The 14,178-nt window shown below is 40.6% G+C and overlaps 1 protein-coding gene across 1 annotated transcript in view; it reads left to right on the plus strand.

Annotated features, from left to right (window-relative positions):
- The window catches only part of VPS54 (VPS54 subunit of GARP complex), an 81,460-nt gene that overhangs the window by 58,249 nt on the left and 9,033 nt on the right, over nucleotides 1-14,178 (plus strand). The window contains exons 15-22 of the mRNA XM_074949579.1: nucleotides 638-767; nucleotides 2,136-2,317; nucleotides 3,476-3,588; nucleotides 4,837-4,900; nucleotides 8,983-9,088; nucleotides 12,613-12,700; nucleotides 13,564-13,685; nucleotides 13,798-13,878. Coding sequence (XP_074805680.1) covers nucleotides 638-767; nucleotides 2,136-2,317; nucleotides 3,476-3,588; nucleotides 4,837-4,900; nucleotides 8,983-9,088; nucleotides 12,613-12,700; nucleotides 13,564-13,685; nucleotides 13,798-13,878 — 886 coding nt within the window. The remainder of the gene's footprint in view (nucleotides 1-637; nucleotides 768-2,135; nucleotides 2,318-3,475; nucleotides 3,589-4,836; nucleotides 4,901-8,982; nucleotides 9,089-12,612; nucleotides 12,701-13,563; nucleotides 13,686-13,797; nucleotides 13,879-14,178) is intronic.

Below are 14,178 nucleotides of genomic sequence, written 5' to 3' on the forward strand. Positions count from 1 at the left end.
CCTACAACCCTTGTAGCAGCCACACCAGACCAGCAAATTACAGACTCGATTTGCTAAGCACTGGCAGAGCTGTGCCATGCAGTGGGCTCAAAACGGTGGCCAGGCCAAAAACAGTTTTCAGAAAGGCACAAACCTAAGTAGCAAGGAGCAGAAGGCAAGAGAGGACACTGATGGAGTCATGGAACCGGTGGCCCCTCAGAAAGCTTACAAGCTGAAGGAGAAAAAGCTGCAGAACATTTATTGCAGGCATTGCATGTCACTTTGGAAAAAGCAGTGTGTGTATCTGTCACAAAGCGATGTGTAAATAATGATGTGGGCTAGGTAACTTTTAACCAACAGCAGTAAAAAATAAAATAATAAGCTCTGTGCAGTGGTCTGCCTGAAATACCTAATTTGGGTGGATTTAAAAAAAAATATAGAACAGAACCATGCATTCGCTAGTTATGGAGACTGATACGACATTGACAGCGGGTTAGAAAGCTCCAACTGTCCAAAGTTATATAGTAAAGATAACTTGCGATATCAGACCACTTTGCTGCTGCAGTGTTCTTTCCTCCCTCAGCAAGTGATTGGAAACTGCATGTAAAGCATAATACTTGTGAAATCATTTGCAAACAAACATTTCTGTCATTTTCAGGATCAGCGAAGATATGAAACTGACTGATCTGGAGCTGGAAAAACTGGCAAATAACATTCAAGAGCTACTTTACAGTGCCTCTGACATCTGCCATGATCGTTCTGTCAAGTTCCTCATGGCAAGAGCAAAGGTAAGGAGCTTGGCTCATCCGGCTGTTGCTAGAATCAGCATCCATAATAAAAAAACTTCGAAAATCTATTTGCTATTTTTTTTTAATATTGAGCAGTATTTTTTTTTTTGGTAGACTTTAGACTTTTGAAGTTGCATGCTTATTGAAATCAAGTAACTGCTCATGCCATCAAAGGAACTTCACGTTACCTAATGCCCAGGAGATCACTGGTATTAACATAACACACCATTTGTAATGTACTGCCTAAATAATGCGTACTTCTACTTTCCGCTGAAATGAGCTGCCCTGAAATTGGCTTTGTTAACAGTAGGGTTGTTTCCCTATAATTTCCCACCTGTGCAGCTCTCACCTATCATAGCAATGATGGGAGCATTAACACAGACAAGGTGCTAGCACCTGGTAGTATTTTAACCTGTCTAGACCTACTTCGAGCAGAGTAAAGTGACACAGTGTTTTAAAATGCCAGCAGCCCCTACATTTAGGACTTCCCTGTCTCCAGAGACATTGAACCAGTGTTAGCAATGGCGGGAAATTTTAGGGAAAAAGTCTTTGTCTAGGCAGAGCCATAGATACCAATGTTAACATTTTAAATAGTTCTCGTGAGGCATGAGTATTCACATTTCAGACTAACAAGGGTGGGACACAGCTCCTTTAGAGCTGTTTTTTGTGTCTTTCTCTGCAGACCAGGTAAGACAGCTGTGCCTTGGGTCACATTTGGGAGATTAGCTTCAAACCAGAAAGGTCAAAAACTTAAATTCTGTAGAAATGGATGGCGCTGTCACAGAAGTGATGAAACAGCATTCTGGCCCAGCTGGTTCACTTCAAGACCTAGCCTAGGGATTGTCCTTTCCAATAAATCACACCAGGGGGGCAGCTAGGCCAAATAACCAACAGTGAGCTTAGTCAAGGAAAAGTCATGTTCGTCATCATCCTCATGTCAGATAGTCAAGGTTACACCTGGGTCTCATTAATTTTTATGGGTTTAAACACAGTAAAACTCCCTAATGTCGATGTGGCTTTAGTGAGCCTGTGCTGTAGGGCTTAAGTCCACTACCAGGGTTTGAAGCTTCACCATTTACAACATCTGGAAGGGTGCACCTGTGTGGAGGCCCAGCATGCCAAGTTGTGCCATTGAGGACACAGGCAGGCAGCACCTGGATGACACTAGCCAGTGGTACAGGTCATGATGCAAGTTGTGGTGACACACTGGTGTGGCACAGGCTTGATGGAGATGTCTTCCCTGCGGTTTAGATTCGGTTCATTTTTAGAGTATTAATAACAGCTGTCCCACTGCCCTGTCTCTGTCTTTAGCTATGCCTGTGACTTTGGGGTGTTCCATCTCCTAATAGCAGTTTCCCTTGCATTTAGGATGGGTTCCTGGAGAAGTTGAATTCCAACGAGTTTGTTGCCCTGTCTCGATTAATGGAAGGATTTATCTTAGACACTGAACAGATCTGTGGCAGAAAAAGTATGTCATTGCGAGGAGCACTTCAGAGTCAAGCCAATAGATTTGTGAATAGATTTCATGAGGAGAGAAAAACAAAACTCAGGTACACACCCTGCTTCCATGTTTTTAAAGGAATAATTTTAACAATCGTGCCTGAGACAAATGGAGATCTTTTACTTCCTGGCACACAGTAGCCCAAATTTTATTTATAAGTGAAAAATTGTTTTTGAAATCTATTATAATGGTTTGTTGTACACTGCTCTGTTCCCTCTATATATCTGCTCTTTATGCATAGTTTGATCCCATTGAGCTGGACTGCCCAAACATGGTCCAACTGAGGACTGTATTAGCTACCAGAAGGATTGAAGACCTCCTGCAATTTCTTCTTTGTGTTACAGCTTGGCCCACTTGTCATGCACAATCATCAGGGTCTGGTAACACCTGGAAATGAGCCCTTTAAAAAGTTATCCCTTCTTTAGAGCTCTGAGGAGGGCCATCTGTTACTGATGTCCACGGCAGCTGCTTCCAGGTGTTACCAGTCTCTGATGATGGTGTAGGGCAACCCTTCTCAGGGATGTGTGTTAAAGGGGTCAACCCTTAGACATTACCAATCCCCAGTAATGGAGAAGGTAACTGACTGTTATCAGGCTACACCTAATTTGCATTAAATGGAAAAGATGGTAGTTACTTTCATCTTCCGTTTGTAGGTGTGGCCTATGTAGACAAGAAGTCCCAGCCAGTCATATTGTGGTTTGGTCGTTGGGGTCAAACTGATCTCCTGACTGCTCCATTTTTCTTCATCACTCACTCATTTCTTCCATGCTTTCTTTGGTATGTGTTTAGGTTTTCTCTGACATGAACTCATGGAACCGGTTTCAAGTTAATGTACAGCAAGCACCTTTCCTGTCGTTCATTCAAAACCACACCATTTCCACAAAGCATTGCAGCTGCAGTGATCCCACAGCACTCTGCATTGCCCATCAGATACTTTTTCAGTTTCTTGTGTTTCGCGTGCTGTTTCATTTACTCGGTCTATGTATTCTTCAGGCAAGAACAAGGGTGTCTGACTTACTGTTGTAAAGCACCATGCACCCCTATCTAAATGTTGATTGCTAATAACATTTCAGGCCATTGAGTCTTTTCCGACTTCGAAGCCTTTTTCACCCAATGCAGCTTTGACTTCATTGCAGTAGAGGCAAGAGAGTCTTCAGGGCAACACATTTTATTTACTTAACCTCCTTTCTTTTATGTTTATAAATAGTTTGCTGCTAGATAACGAGCGCTGGAAGCAAGCTGATGTTCCTGCTGAGTTTCAGGATCTTGTTGATTCTGTATCAGATGGCAAAATTATTCTACCTGAAAAAAAAGCAGGTGGTGTGTATTTTGTGTTCTAATATTCTCTCCATTTTTTTTTTGTAGTGTAAGTGCTACAGTTAAGTGTTGCAAAAATTCTGCTCGAACTCCTTTAGTCACAAGTTCCTTCTGTTCTGGGGGGGAAACAAATATCTCTTTAAGGCTGAAATGTTCTAGGCTTCATCTCAGCCTAAAAGATTTTTTGGGAAAGTTTAAGCCATTCAGCCATTTGTGAATTGAGAGCCTAGGAAGAAACCCTAACTTTAACACAGGGATTCCCATCTTAAGGGTTGCAGCCCCTTACAGGACGCCAGAACCCTCCCCAGGATATATCGCTGACATGTCAGAGGAAACTGCTAAGCGTGTATGCTCTCAGCATATCCCCTCTGTCAAATAGTTCTCACTCCTCCAGCCAGCAATGTGCAGGGTAAGGCACTGGGTAGCACTGGCATAAGACCTGGGTTCAGTTTTCTACTCCATCCCAGACTTGCTGTGTGACCTTGGGCGAGTCACCTTATCTCTTAGTGCCTCTGTTTTCCCATCTGTAAAATAATAGTCCTTCCCTATTTCTCAGGGGTCTTGTGAGGATAAATACAGTAAAGATGGTGAGGCGGGGCCCATATAAATATCTAAGACAGAAAACAAGCACATGAGATGAAGAAAAATGGCCAAAGACAAAAAAGGACAAGAGAGAGGCACGATTACGTAACCTCACTGGGGTAAGGCATGACATAAGGGGACATAATGGACGCAAAGGACATCCTAGGACCCAATGAGTGCAAGGGCTGGCTCACCAACATAAGGTTGGAAAACCACTGCTTTTGAAAGAAGTATTTTTAGCTTCCCTCAATAAAACAGGATCGTGGCGATGTCAAATTTATCATAGGAGCAGTATCAGAGAGGACTTGTATTGCTGGGCTTGAAGAAATAGGTTTGGAGCTAAAATAGTGGTGGCCACTGAAAATCTGTTAGAGATTTTCTACTGTGCCCCCTCAACTTTTTTCTGCCGTTGTTTTAACCTTTCGTACTCAGATAATCCCATCATGCTGCTCTTTGCCTCTCAATCACTGCAGTGTATAAATATAGAATAAATAATTACAGTAATTATGGTAGGTAGCCAAGTCGACTTTGCATAAAAGAAAGGATTGGTGCTCTGGAGAGTGATTGCTTTTCCGACCTCAGCAAGGGAATAGTTTGTTTTTCGAGATTACAGTTTTTGCGCTTGTTTTTGGTTCAACTCACCTCACTTTTCTGTTTAAAAATCTCTAGCTGCTGAAGAAAGAAAGCCAACTGACTTCCTTATTGTTGAAGGACAAAAGTATGCTGTGGTCGGGTAAGAGGCACTTTTTCCCCTGAACGATGAGTGAGTTGGTTGTGCTTTGAGCAGAAATGTATTGAAGACTAACAGCTTTAGCAATCTTGCCTGAATCAAGACAAGCCTCCTCCTTGCTAAATATGTTTCTTTTCAGTTCTGGAGCAGTTATATAATATTAGATGTTATGTATCTTTTAAAGATGCTACATCTGCTTAAAACATCAAGCTGAAATTTAATTATTATTTTTTACTTGTAATTCTTACATCAAGGTGTGCACGCACTAGTGTTTTTGGTCCCTGCATAAGTTTTTACTCTCGTTGCCCCAGTGGTGTTTCAAAATAATATCAGATATCGCTAGTCCCATATGTGGACAAGTATATATGGGTCAATGGTGAATAATAATTACTCTAAGCTCAGTAAAATTCCCTTTAAAAGCAAAAAAGGAGGTAAAGCAAGTAAATCAAGACATCTTTGGTGTTTTGTTCTTGGGTACATCTGATTTCCTGATATTTCTGGATTGATGGGGGAGAGGTAGATACGCTGGAGGGTAGGGATAGCTTCCAGAGTGACCTAGCCAAATTGGAGGCCAAAAGAAATCTGATGAGGTTCAACAAGGACAAGTGCAGAGTCCTGCACTTAGGAAGGAAGAATCCCATGCACCGCTACAGGCTGGGGACCAACTGGCTAAGCAGCAGTTCTGCAGGAAAGGACCTGGGGATTACAGTGGATGAGAAGCTGGATATGGGTCAGCAGTGTGCCCTTGTCACCAAGAAGGCTATTGGCATATTGGGCTGCATTAGTAGGAGCATTGCCAGCAGTTCGAGGGAAGTGATTATTCCCCTCTATTCGGCACGGGTGAGGCCACATCGGGAGTATTCCGTCCAGTTTTGGGGCCCTCACTACAGAAAGGATGTGGACAAATCGGAGAGAGTCCAGGGGAGGGCAATGAAAATGATCAGGGGGCTGAGGCACATGACTTACGAGGAGAGGCTGAGGGAAGTCGGCTTGTTTAGTCTGCAGAAAAGAAGAGTGAGGGGGGATTTGATAGCAGTCTTCAAGTATCTGAAGGGGGGTTCCAAAGAGGATGGAGCGTGGCTGTTCTCAGTGGTGGCAGATGACAGAACAAGGAGCAATGGTTTCAAGTTGCAATGGGGAAGGTCTAGGTTGGATATTAGGAAACACTATTTCACTAGGAGGGTGGTGAAGCACTGGAATGGGTTTTCCTATCCTTAGAGGTTTTTAAGGCCCGGCTTGACAAAGCCCTGGTTGGGATGATTTAGTTGGTGTTGGTCCTGCTTTGAGCAAGGGGTTGGACTAGATGACCTCTTCCAACCCTAATGTTCTATGATGTCACCGTTTTTAAGAAACTAAATTTAAAACTAAAACAAAAAAATTGTTAAAAATGTTTCCGGGTTATTATAAAATGTTTTTCTCCCACAAAGTCATTGTGTAAAGATAGTTTGTACTTTCAAATCCTGAGAAATAAATAAGAGCTATGTGTAGCTTGAAAGCTTATACTTTCCACAAACAGAAGTTGGTCCAGTGAAAGATATAGCCTCGCCTATCTCATTCCTCAGAATACCCTAAACTTAAATGAAAATTTGTAACCAGCTGTCATCTTTTGTGGGCTGCCTGATGATGATATGCCACTGATTACTCAAAAATGAGTGGCTCAATTTTTTAACAGCAGCCTGAAGAACAAGCCTTAAGTTGGTCTTTGAGGATTTTCACCGTGCCTCCGTGGGTCACAACTGAGAATACCAAATTCAGGACAAACTGCTGAGAAATAGGGCCAGATCTGGTGGATATTCTCCCATAAGATATACCAAACCAGCAACAAAAGTAAACTTCTTTCTCACCACACTGGCTGACAAGAAGTCAGAAAAGCCATCTCCTTAGGAATTCCAGTCCTTGTATCACCACCAAAAACACTAGACATAATGGTGAGTGGTTATTTAAAACCAATTTCATCAAACAAAAGGGTTCTTCTGATCCCAAAGGACAAGCCACATACCCTGGTAAATGTGTAAGTCAGATCTTACCCAGTTATCATGCTGTTGCCAATCCTTTAGTATCTAAAATCTAAAGGTTTATTTAAACAAAAAAAGAAAGAAAGAAAGGTGAGAGTTAAAATTGGTTTAAGGAATCAAATACATATAATAATTGCAAAGTTCTTGGATCAGACTTGGATCAGTGATGGAATAAACTGCTGGCTTAAGTTAAGTCACTGGTTGCTTCCAAATCATTGAAAGGTCCCCAGTCCTTTGGTTAGAATGTTCCCATTAGTATAAGGCCATAGTCCAGAGGTTTGAGCAGGCAAGAGGAAAATGGAGATGTCTCCAGGGCCTTTTATAAATTCTGCCAAATGAAGGGAATCCCATTATTCTCACTGTGGAAAATTACAGGTAACAAGATGGTGTTTCGAGTCGCATGGGCAGGTCACATGTCCATGCATGATTTCGCTTAGTCATAGCAAAAGCCATCACAGGAAAGTCCATTAAGTGTAAATAGGCGTCTCCCATGGTCCATTGTGAGTTAAGTGTTCTTTGATGGGCCATTCAACTTGAATAGTTCCTTCACAATGTTCTGGCTAAATACCTTGTTGTACTATGCATTGAAGTTGCATTTGATAATCTAGGTCTGGTCATTTGAAGAAGAAATATGTTTTATTTATTTTTTAGCTCCTTGAAGAAATCAACTTCAGTATTAACTAGAACATTTTAATTCTACAGATTTCTACAGACATTTTTATTCTTCTGTTTCACCTGATTTTTTAAAAAATACAGATGAAACAAAAAATAACCCCCAAATCAGATGGCCTACAAATATCACACAAATGCCTGTTCTGGATGTCTGTCCATCTTCTTTCTGTACCCCATTGTGTGGAAAGAAGATTTTTGCTTTGCAGTGTCAGGATACCTGTTTGGAATACTAGCCTTGCCTGACATGGATGGCCTGGACTGTATTTTCTTGCCTTCTTCATATTTGAGTTCAAAGGATTGCAGATGCTCTATATGGGTGAAGTCTGATGCTGACAAATACCGGGTACTTGCAACTACCGTTAAAGTCAGTTGGAATTATGGGTGCTCAGTGTCTCTGAGCACTTCGTGCTATGTGTATAAAGCCGCTCAGTCTCTTACTGATTGTGCATTCATTACAGCCTCTTCAATGCCCGTCATTGTCTGTGTGCTACGGATTTTTTTTTTCTTGTAGCACTTGCTCAAAATTGGCAAGGATTACACAGTATTTTAAGACTGGAGCTTTATATTTTCCTACTGATGTGTGAATAGATCCCTCCATTCATACAATAATTATTTCTATAAAATATAAAATAACTTTATCAAACTCCAGGAACTATTATTCTTGCACCAGTTAAGTATTTTTATAAGAAATTTTTTTACCCATCTTTACATATCCTTTTGCATTCCAGCTATTTTACTGATCTGGAGAAAACATTTTAAAAGCACCTAAATTTCATGTTCTCAAAAGTGATTTAGGAACCTAAGTCCATTGATTTTCAGTGATATAAGACCCACTTATATCATCAGGCCTGTACTGCTCCTGCAGTGAGTCACCTGTGCCTTCTTTACAACCCCTTTATGCTGGAGCAAGGGCCAGAATTGGCCCTGCGGTCTCCTGCGATGTCATCATTTTACTGTTTCCTTAGTCACTGTCAGGTCTTCCAGGATGGACAAGACCTTGATTACTAGTGTAAAAAATCAAACAGAAACAAGTTATGTTCTTAGACAAAAACTTTCTTTTTCATCATGAAGCAGCAGCAAAAAAGGCATAAATCTGTTTTCATGTCAGTCCACTTTACCGTCTTTAAATTTGCGTGAGGGGGTTTTCAGAGGAAAAATAGTACTTAATACTGTAATCTCGAGTACTAGGGGGAAACGGTGTCTGGTAAACCTTTTTTTATTCTTTTAAAAATTTAGATGGGCAGCTGCACACAAACCTTAACAGAGCTGGATGCAACAAATGGGAGAGGAAAGCATATAAAGAATATGTTAGAACTATCCCTGCTGTCTACAAACCTGTGTTGTTGGTGTGATTTATCAACTGAAATTGCATATTTGACTCTGTTTCTTTTCTTATAGGACAGTGTTGCTATTAATAAAAATAATACTTGAGTACTGCCAGTGTGTGGATAACATCCCTTCTATTACTACTGACATGCTTACTCGTCTGTCTGATTTACTGAAGGTATGACTATCAAATTTGTAGCCCAAACTATATTAAGATCTTCAGGGCAGGGAATACGTCTTACTGTCTCTAATACTCCATGAAAATGTATGATTCCATATCAGTGATTAATAATAATATTGAAAAATAGCTTGACTGTGATCTTTGCTGTAATTGTAGGAATCACAAGGCACATATTGCAAGGTGTAGTTGGGTAACACTGTGAACTCATCTAAATACAATTCAGAGTAGATACGTTATGTGAAATAACTAAAGGAAAGCCATTTGTCCTCTTGTTCACCGGCACATTAGAGATCCCTGGTAGCCAGCCAAAGAGATGTTTTGATGTTGATTTTTGGAGTCAGTCAGTCATTTGTCCTTCAGGCTGGATGGATAGTGTTGTGAAGGAGAGGACTGTGGCTAGGAAAGAGCAATGTGAGCCAAAATGTCAGTGGGAGTGTATGTATGCAGGGAGGAAACCAATTCCTTGATTTGTACAAGTCATCTTATAGTGGTTAGAAGGATGAAAAATAGTTTTCTGCTGAAGCCATTGCTGTAAAATGGAAATTAAATTAAAACCTGTGACCTCTTCATCAACTGTTAATTGCTAGAGGAGTTAATAGGAGCACATGAGTGACCTTAAAAATGTCATTGCTGTGATCTAAGCCCAAACCTGCCAGTTAATTCAGTCTGGGGCTTTGGCTGCTAAGTTTGTCTACAAAGGATTTCTTATGCGTTAAAGTATTGAAAATAGAAATTTATAATCAAAATAGCAGCCAGCTGAGAACTGCAAATGGAAGGGTTTGTTTTAAACTTTATTTTTATGGTTTTATATAAAATATAAACACATAAGGAAACTATATATATAGTACATATATGCACAAGATGGAAATAGCATATGAATAACAAAATTCACTGTTCTTTATTTGTAAAACCTGGGAAAAACAAAAACCCTGAGTCTGTAGAGGTCACGTGGGGCATCAGTTATTACAGTGACTAAATAGATAAATAAGTGAGACCATAACCTTATGAGTATCAGGGACTAACATATACTAAACTGCAAAAGTATGCAATAGTTTCATGTGTGACCAGACAGCCTCATATCTTTTCCAAGTTTTTCTATTAAACCAAGTAATTTTTTCCATGAATGCAAGAGAGCTCACTGAGCCAGTCTGTGTATGAGGGAGAAATTACAGATTTCTATTTTCCATATTTCTTAATATGCTCTTCTAGAGGTGAGAGTTGAAACAGACCAATTGTCGCTTACCCTTGCATGAATCCTTGAGTGTAGCCATTGAAAGAAGAAACTGGGAGACAGGGGTAGCTGATGTTTGTTACACTTATGATTGAAGGAGGCCAGTCTGTCAAGGCCAGCTCCACGCTTAAGACGATTTGGATAGAAAAAGGATTAACAAAAATTAAAGATATAATAGAAATGGAAGTTTACCAAATTACTAGGTTATGGACCTTCTAAATCAGTGGTTCTCAAACTTTTGTACTGATGACCCCTTTCACATAGCAAGCCTCTGAGTGTGACCCCCCTAATAAATTAAAAACACGTTCTTACATATTTAACACCATTATAAGTGCTGGAGGCAAAGTGGGGCTTGGGGTGGAGGCTGACAGCTCGCAACCCCCGAGGTAATAACCTTGCGACTCCCTGAGGGGTCCCGACCCCCAGTTTGAGAACCTCTATTCTAAATATTCCTTTCTAGGTTACAGACCTTTTTAAATATTTTTTTATATAGGGGCTTTTCTTTCCTTGGAATCATAATTCAGGTTCATCCTTAAAACTTTCCATTAACAGATAAATTATGAGCATTCCTGTTGGTATATTTCTTTTTTCATTGCCAAAATGGCTTGTGCATTTTATTAATTTCTGTAGTTCCTATCTCTGTGGCAGCTAGGCAGGCTTCTTCTGTAGTCAGTGTTATCTGAGGTATAGGGTGCAAAGTGGTTCTCAGATAATCAGGTCCCAAACCATTTTGGGCTTTGAAAATGACCACCAACACCTTGAATTGCACTTGGCAGTGAACAGGAACCCAATGTGTGGACGTATGCACAGATGTCGGGGTTGGACTATGCGGTTTTGCTGGTCTAACCTTCACAGATAATATAGCCCCAGAAGAGAGACCAGTCACTTCCACAGCACAGAAATGCCGAAGTTCTCTGTTATAAATTGTCCGACTTAGGGAGTCTTACTCCACTAGCTTTTCAGCCTTCTTCCTTGCCTCATTGCTTGTCAGGCCATCTGATACCTGGATGACCAGCAAAGTTGATACAGGGAAGGAGTATTGAGGCGTCAGTCTGTCAGGAGTCCTGGATAGCAGATGGTTACGAGTCCAGCGCTCTGCTAGGCAATCAATGAACTGACTCAAAAGCTGAATAACAAATTCCCTTAGAGCAGCCTGAAACGCCAGGTTCCTACATTTCTGTGCTTGTACCACAGAAGTAGGTAGAGACAGCCTAGATTTGGTCAAGAGGCTCCAGGGCTTGGCAATGTTCCTTCCATTCCCACTCCACATTCTCTGTCTCTGGCAGCACCGGTTGTAGACGGTGGTCCAGTGCTCATGTCATCTCCATTGCAGTCCTGCTTGGGATAGCTATGTGTAGGTAGCTACATGAAAATCTTTTTTCACACTCGCTACTCTCTTTGGAGACGGGGGCCTTGATCTCTGAACAGGATCATGGATCAGTGGGATCATTAGTACTGCTGAGAAAAATGTTGCTCCTCTCTCAGTGCTGATTAACTCTTTCTCCCTAACTGATTTTTTCATACCGCTCTCTGTTCCCAAATGTGCCAGGTTCGGCGGGGTCGGGATGGGGGATAGGTCAGACTCTAAATCAGAAAATCAGTTGCTTGATGATTTCCATAGGACTAACCTTTCCCGCAGGCTGCCCCATCCAGCCAAGTTCAATGGCACTATACCTATTCACCTCCTCTGAGGGCCCTGTGCAAGAAGTATTTATTTAGTCTTCCAGTAAGAATTCACTATTCCCATGCATTCATCTGGAGTTAGGATGGAAGTACCTTAGCTGCACCCCATGACAAGTCAGAGCTGCCTCCAGTTTTTTCAGAAGGAGAAGCACAACCCAAATACTTCAGACCGAGGGAGAGGTCAGTCCCAGAAATGAAATAATTGAGAAATAATTGTCCATTCTTAATGCCCTCTATTTCCATTCCTATCCCAGAAATCAATCCAGAGAGCCCTCATTGGCATGAACTGATTCAAGAAACACCAAGAGCCTGATTCAAAGCCCAGTGAAGTCAGTGGAATGACTCCTAATGACTTCAGTGGGCTCTAGATCAGGTCCCGAGTAAGTCCTATGCGGATTATGAGATCCTGAGTAAACACCCAAGAGGAATCATTAGAAAGAGCATGGGACTCTCCTAGAATGAGAAATCTGGGTAACTTCAGTACCAAGCCCAATCATCTGTCAGTGATTAAAGTCTTGCTCACTTTTATCTATAGCATTTCTAAGGTACCTATCATCCACATGTTACATATAGATCTTCAACTCTTACTTTTTTCTTTCTCTGATAGTATTTCAACTCCAGAAGCTGCCAGCTAGTTCTCGGAGCAGGTGCATTGCAAGTTGTTGGTTTGAAAACAATAACTACAAAAAATTTAGGTATGGATTTCTACTTTTCAAATCTCATTCCTCAGTCTAATAAAACAGTAAATATTCAGGATAAGCCATCTCCAAGTTGTAGTGCTCTGGAAAAGACATGAAAAGATAAGAAAGGGTTACTATGATGTGTTTACTTTGAATATAGAATTTGTATAAGAGTCTATGAATTGTAGTATTGAAGAAGTGTGCTGCAGTGTGTATCAAATATGTTACTTGGAAGTAGAAGAAATTAATCTGTTAGCCAAACATGGTCTTCAGTCAAAAGAAGTGACTTTGGAAGCTGGAATTACTTCTTAAATCATGACCTTGTCACAGATGGGCTTGTTTGCTATTTGGAGTTTGAAATTTGGAATACTCAGTACTTCCATTTTTAAAAGTAGCAGCATCCTGCCTATCTTAAATCAACCCCTGTATTTCAGCTGAATATAGTACTCTCTGCTTCCTGTGCTAAGCTGTTGTGAAAGGTTGCTGCGCTCTGTTAAATAGCTGCCAAATTCAGCTCCAGAGGTGACTGCATTTCACTAGCGGGCGAAAGGGATGCTTTGTGTAGCTCCATATACTACAGTCAGTCTTTACTTAGCTAAAACTCCCATTCCAATCAATGAATTAAGGACTGTGTGAGTTGGTACCCTCAGTGTGAAGTGCTCTGGATCCTTGACATGAATATAGTAATGTCAGATGTTTGTATTTTCACTAAATGACTTCGTAAATTTTCACTTCCAGTTTATCTTCTAGCTTGTTTTTGAGTGTTGGATCTGTATTCTGTTTTTTAGAGAAGGTGCAGGCTAGGCTGTACGAAATGGCTATACTTGTATAATAATTAAGCTGTTTTTTTCCCCCTTCTCTTACTTCTGGGTTTACAGCTCTCTCTTCACGCTGCCTGCAGCTGATTGTACACTACATTCCTATTATCAGGGCTCATTTTGAAGCTCGACTGCAGCCTAAACAATTTAGTATGCTCAGGCATTTTGACCACATTACTAAGGTAATTCTTTGCGTATCTTCTAATTAAACTCTATATATGCTCTTTCTCAATTGTGCTGTGAAGAATATGAATGTCATTAGATGGTACATAAAACTCTATTTTTCCATTACAGGATTATCATGACCACATAGCTGAAATTTCAGCAAAGCTTGTAGCCATAATGGATAGCTTATTTGACAAACTGTTATCAAAGGTAATGATTTATGGAAATAATTATACTCTACGTTGCATTTGGGTGTTTCATTATGTGCAGAATCTTAGACTAGATGTTTCAAACAGAGTCTACATTTTCCGTATCTAGGCATTGTTTAAACTGGTTTAAACCTATATACATAAGGCCCTACGCTGGACTTAAGAAAATATATTCTTTAAGAGTCAATGCATGTATGTCATTAACCTTTATGAAATCAGCATTGGTCATATCTTGAATCTCTTTTTGATGCAATAAATTGTTACACTTTCCTTTGTGCAGTAGATACTGTGAATATAGTAG

This window comes from Natator depressus, chromosome 3, assembly GCF_965152275.1.
Source record: "Natator depressus isolate rNatDep1 chromosome 3, rNatDep2.hap1, whole genome shotgun sequence".
Classification (NCBI taxonomy): Eukaryota; Metazoa; Chordata; order Testudines; family Cheloniidae; genus Natator; species Natator depressus.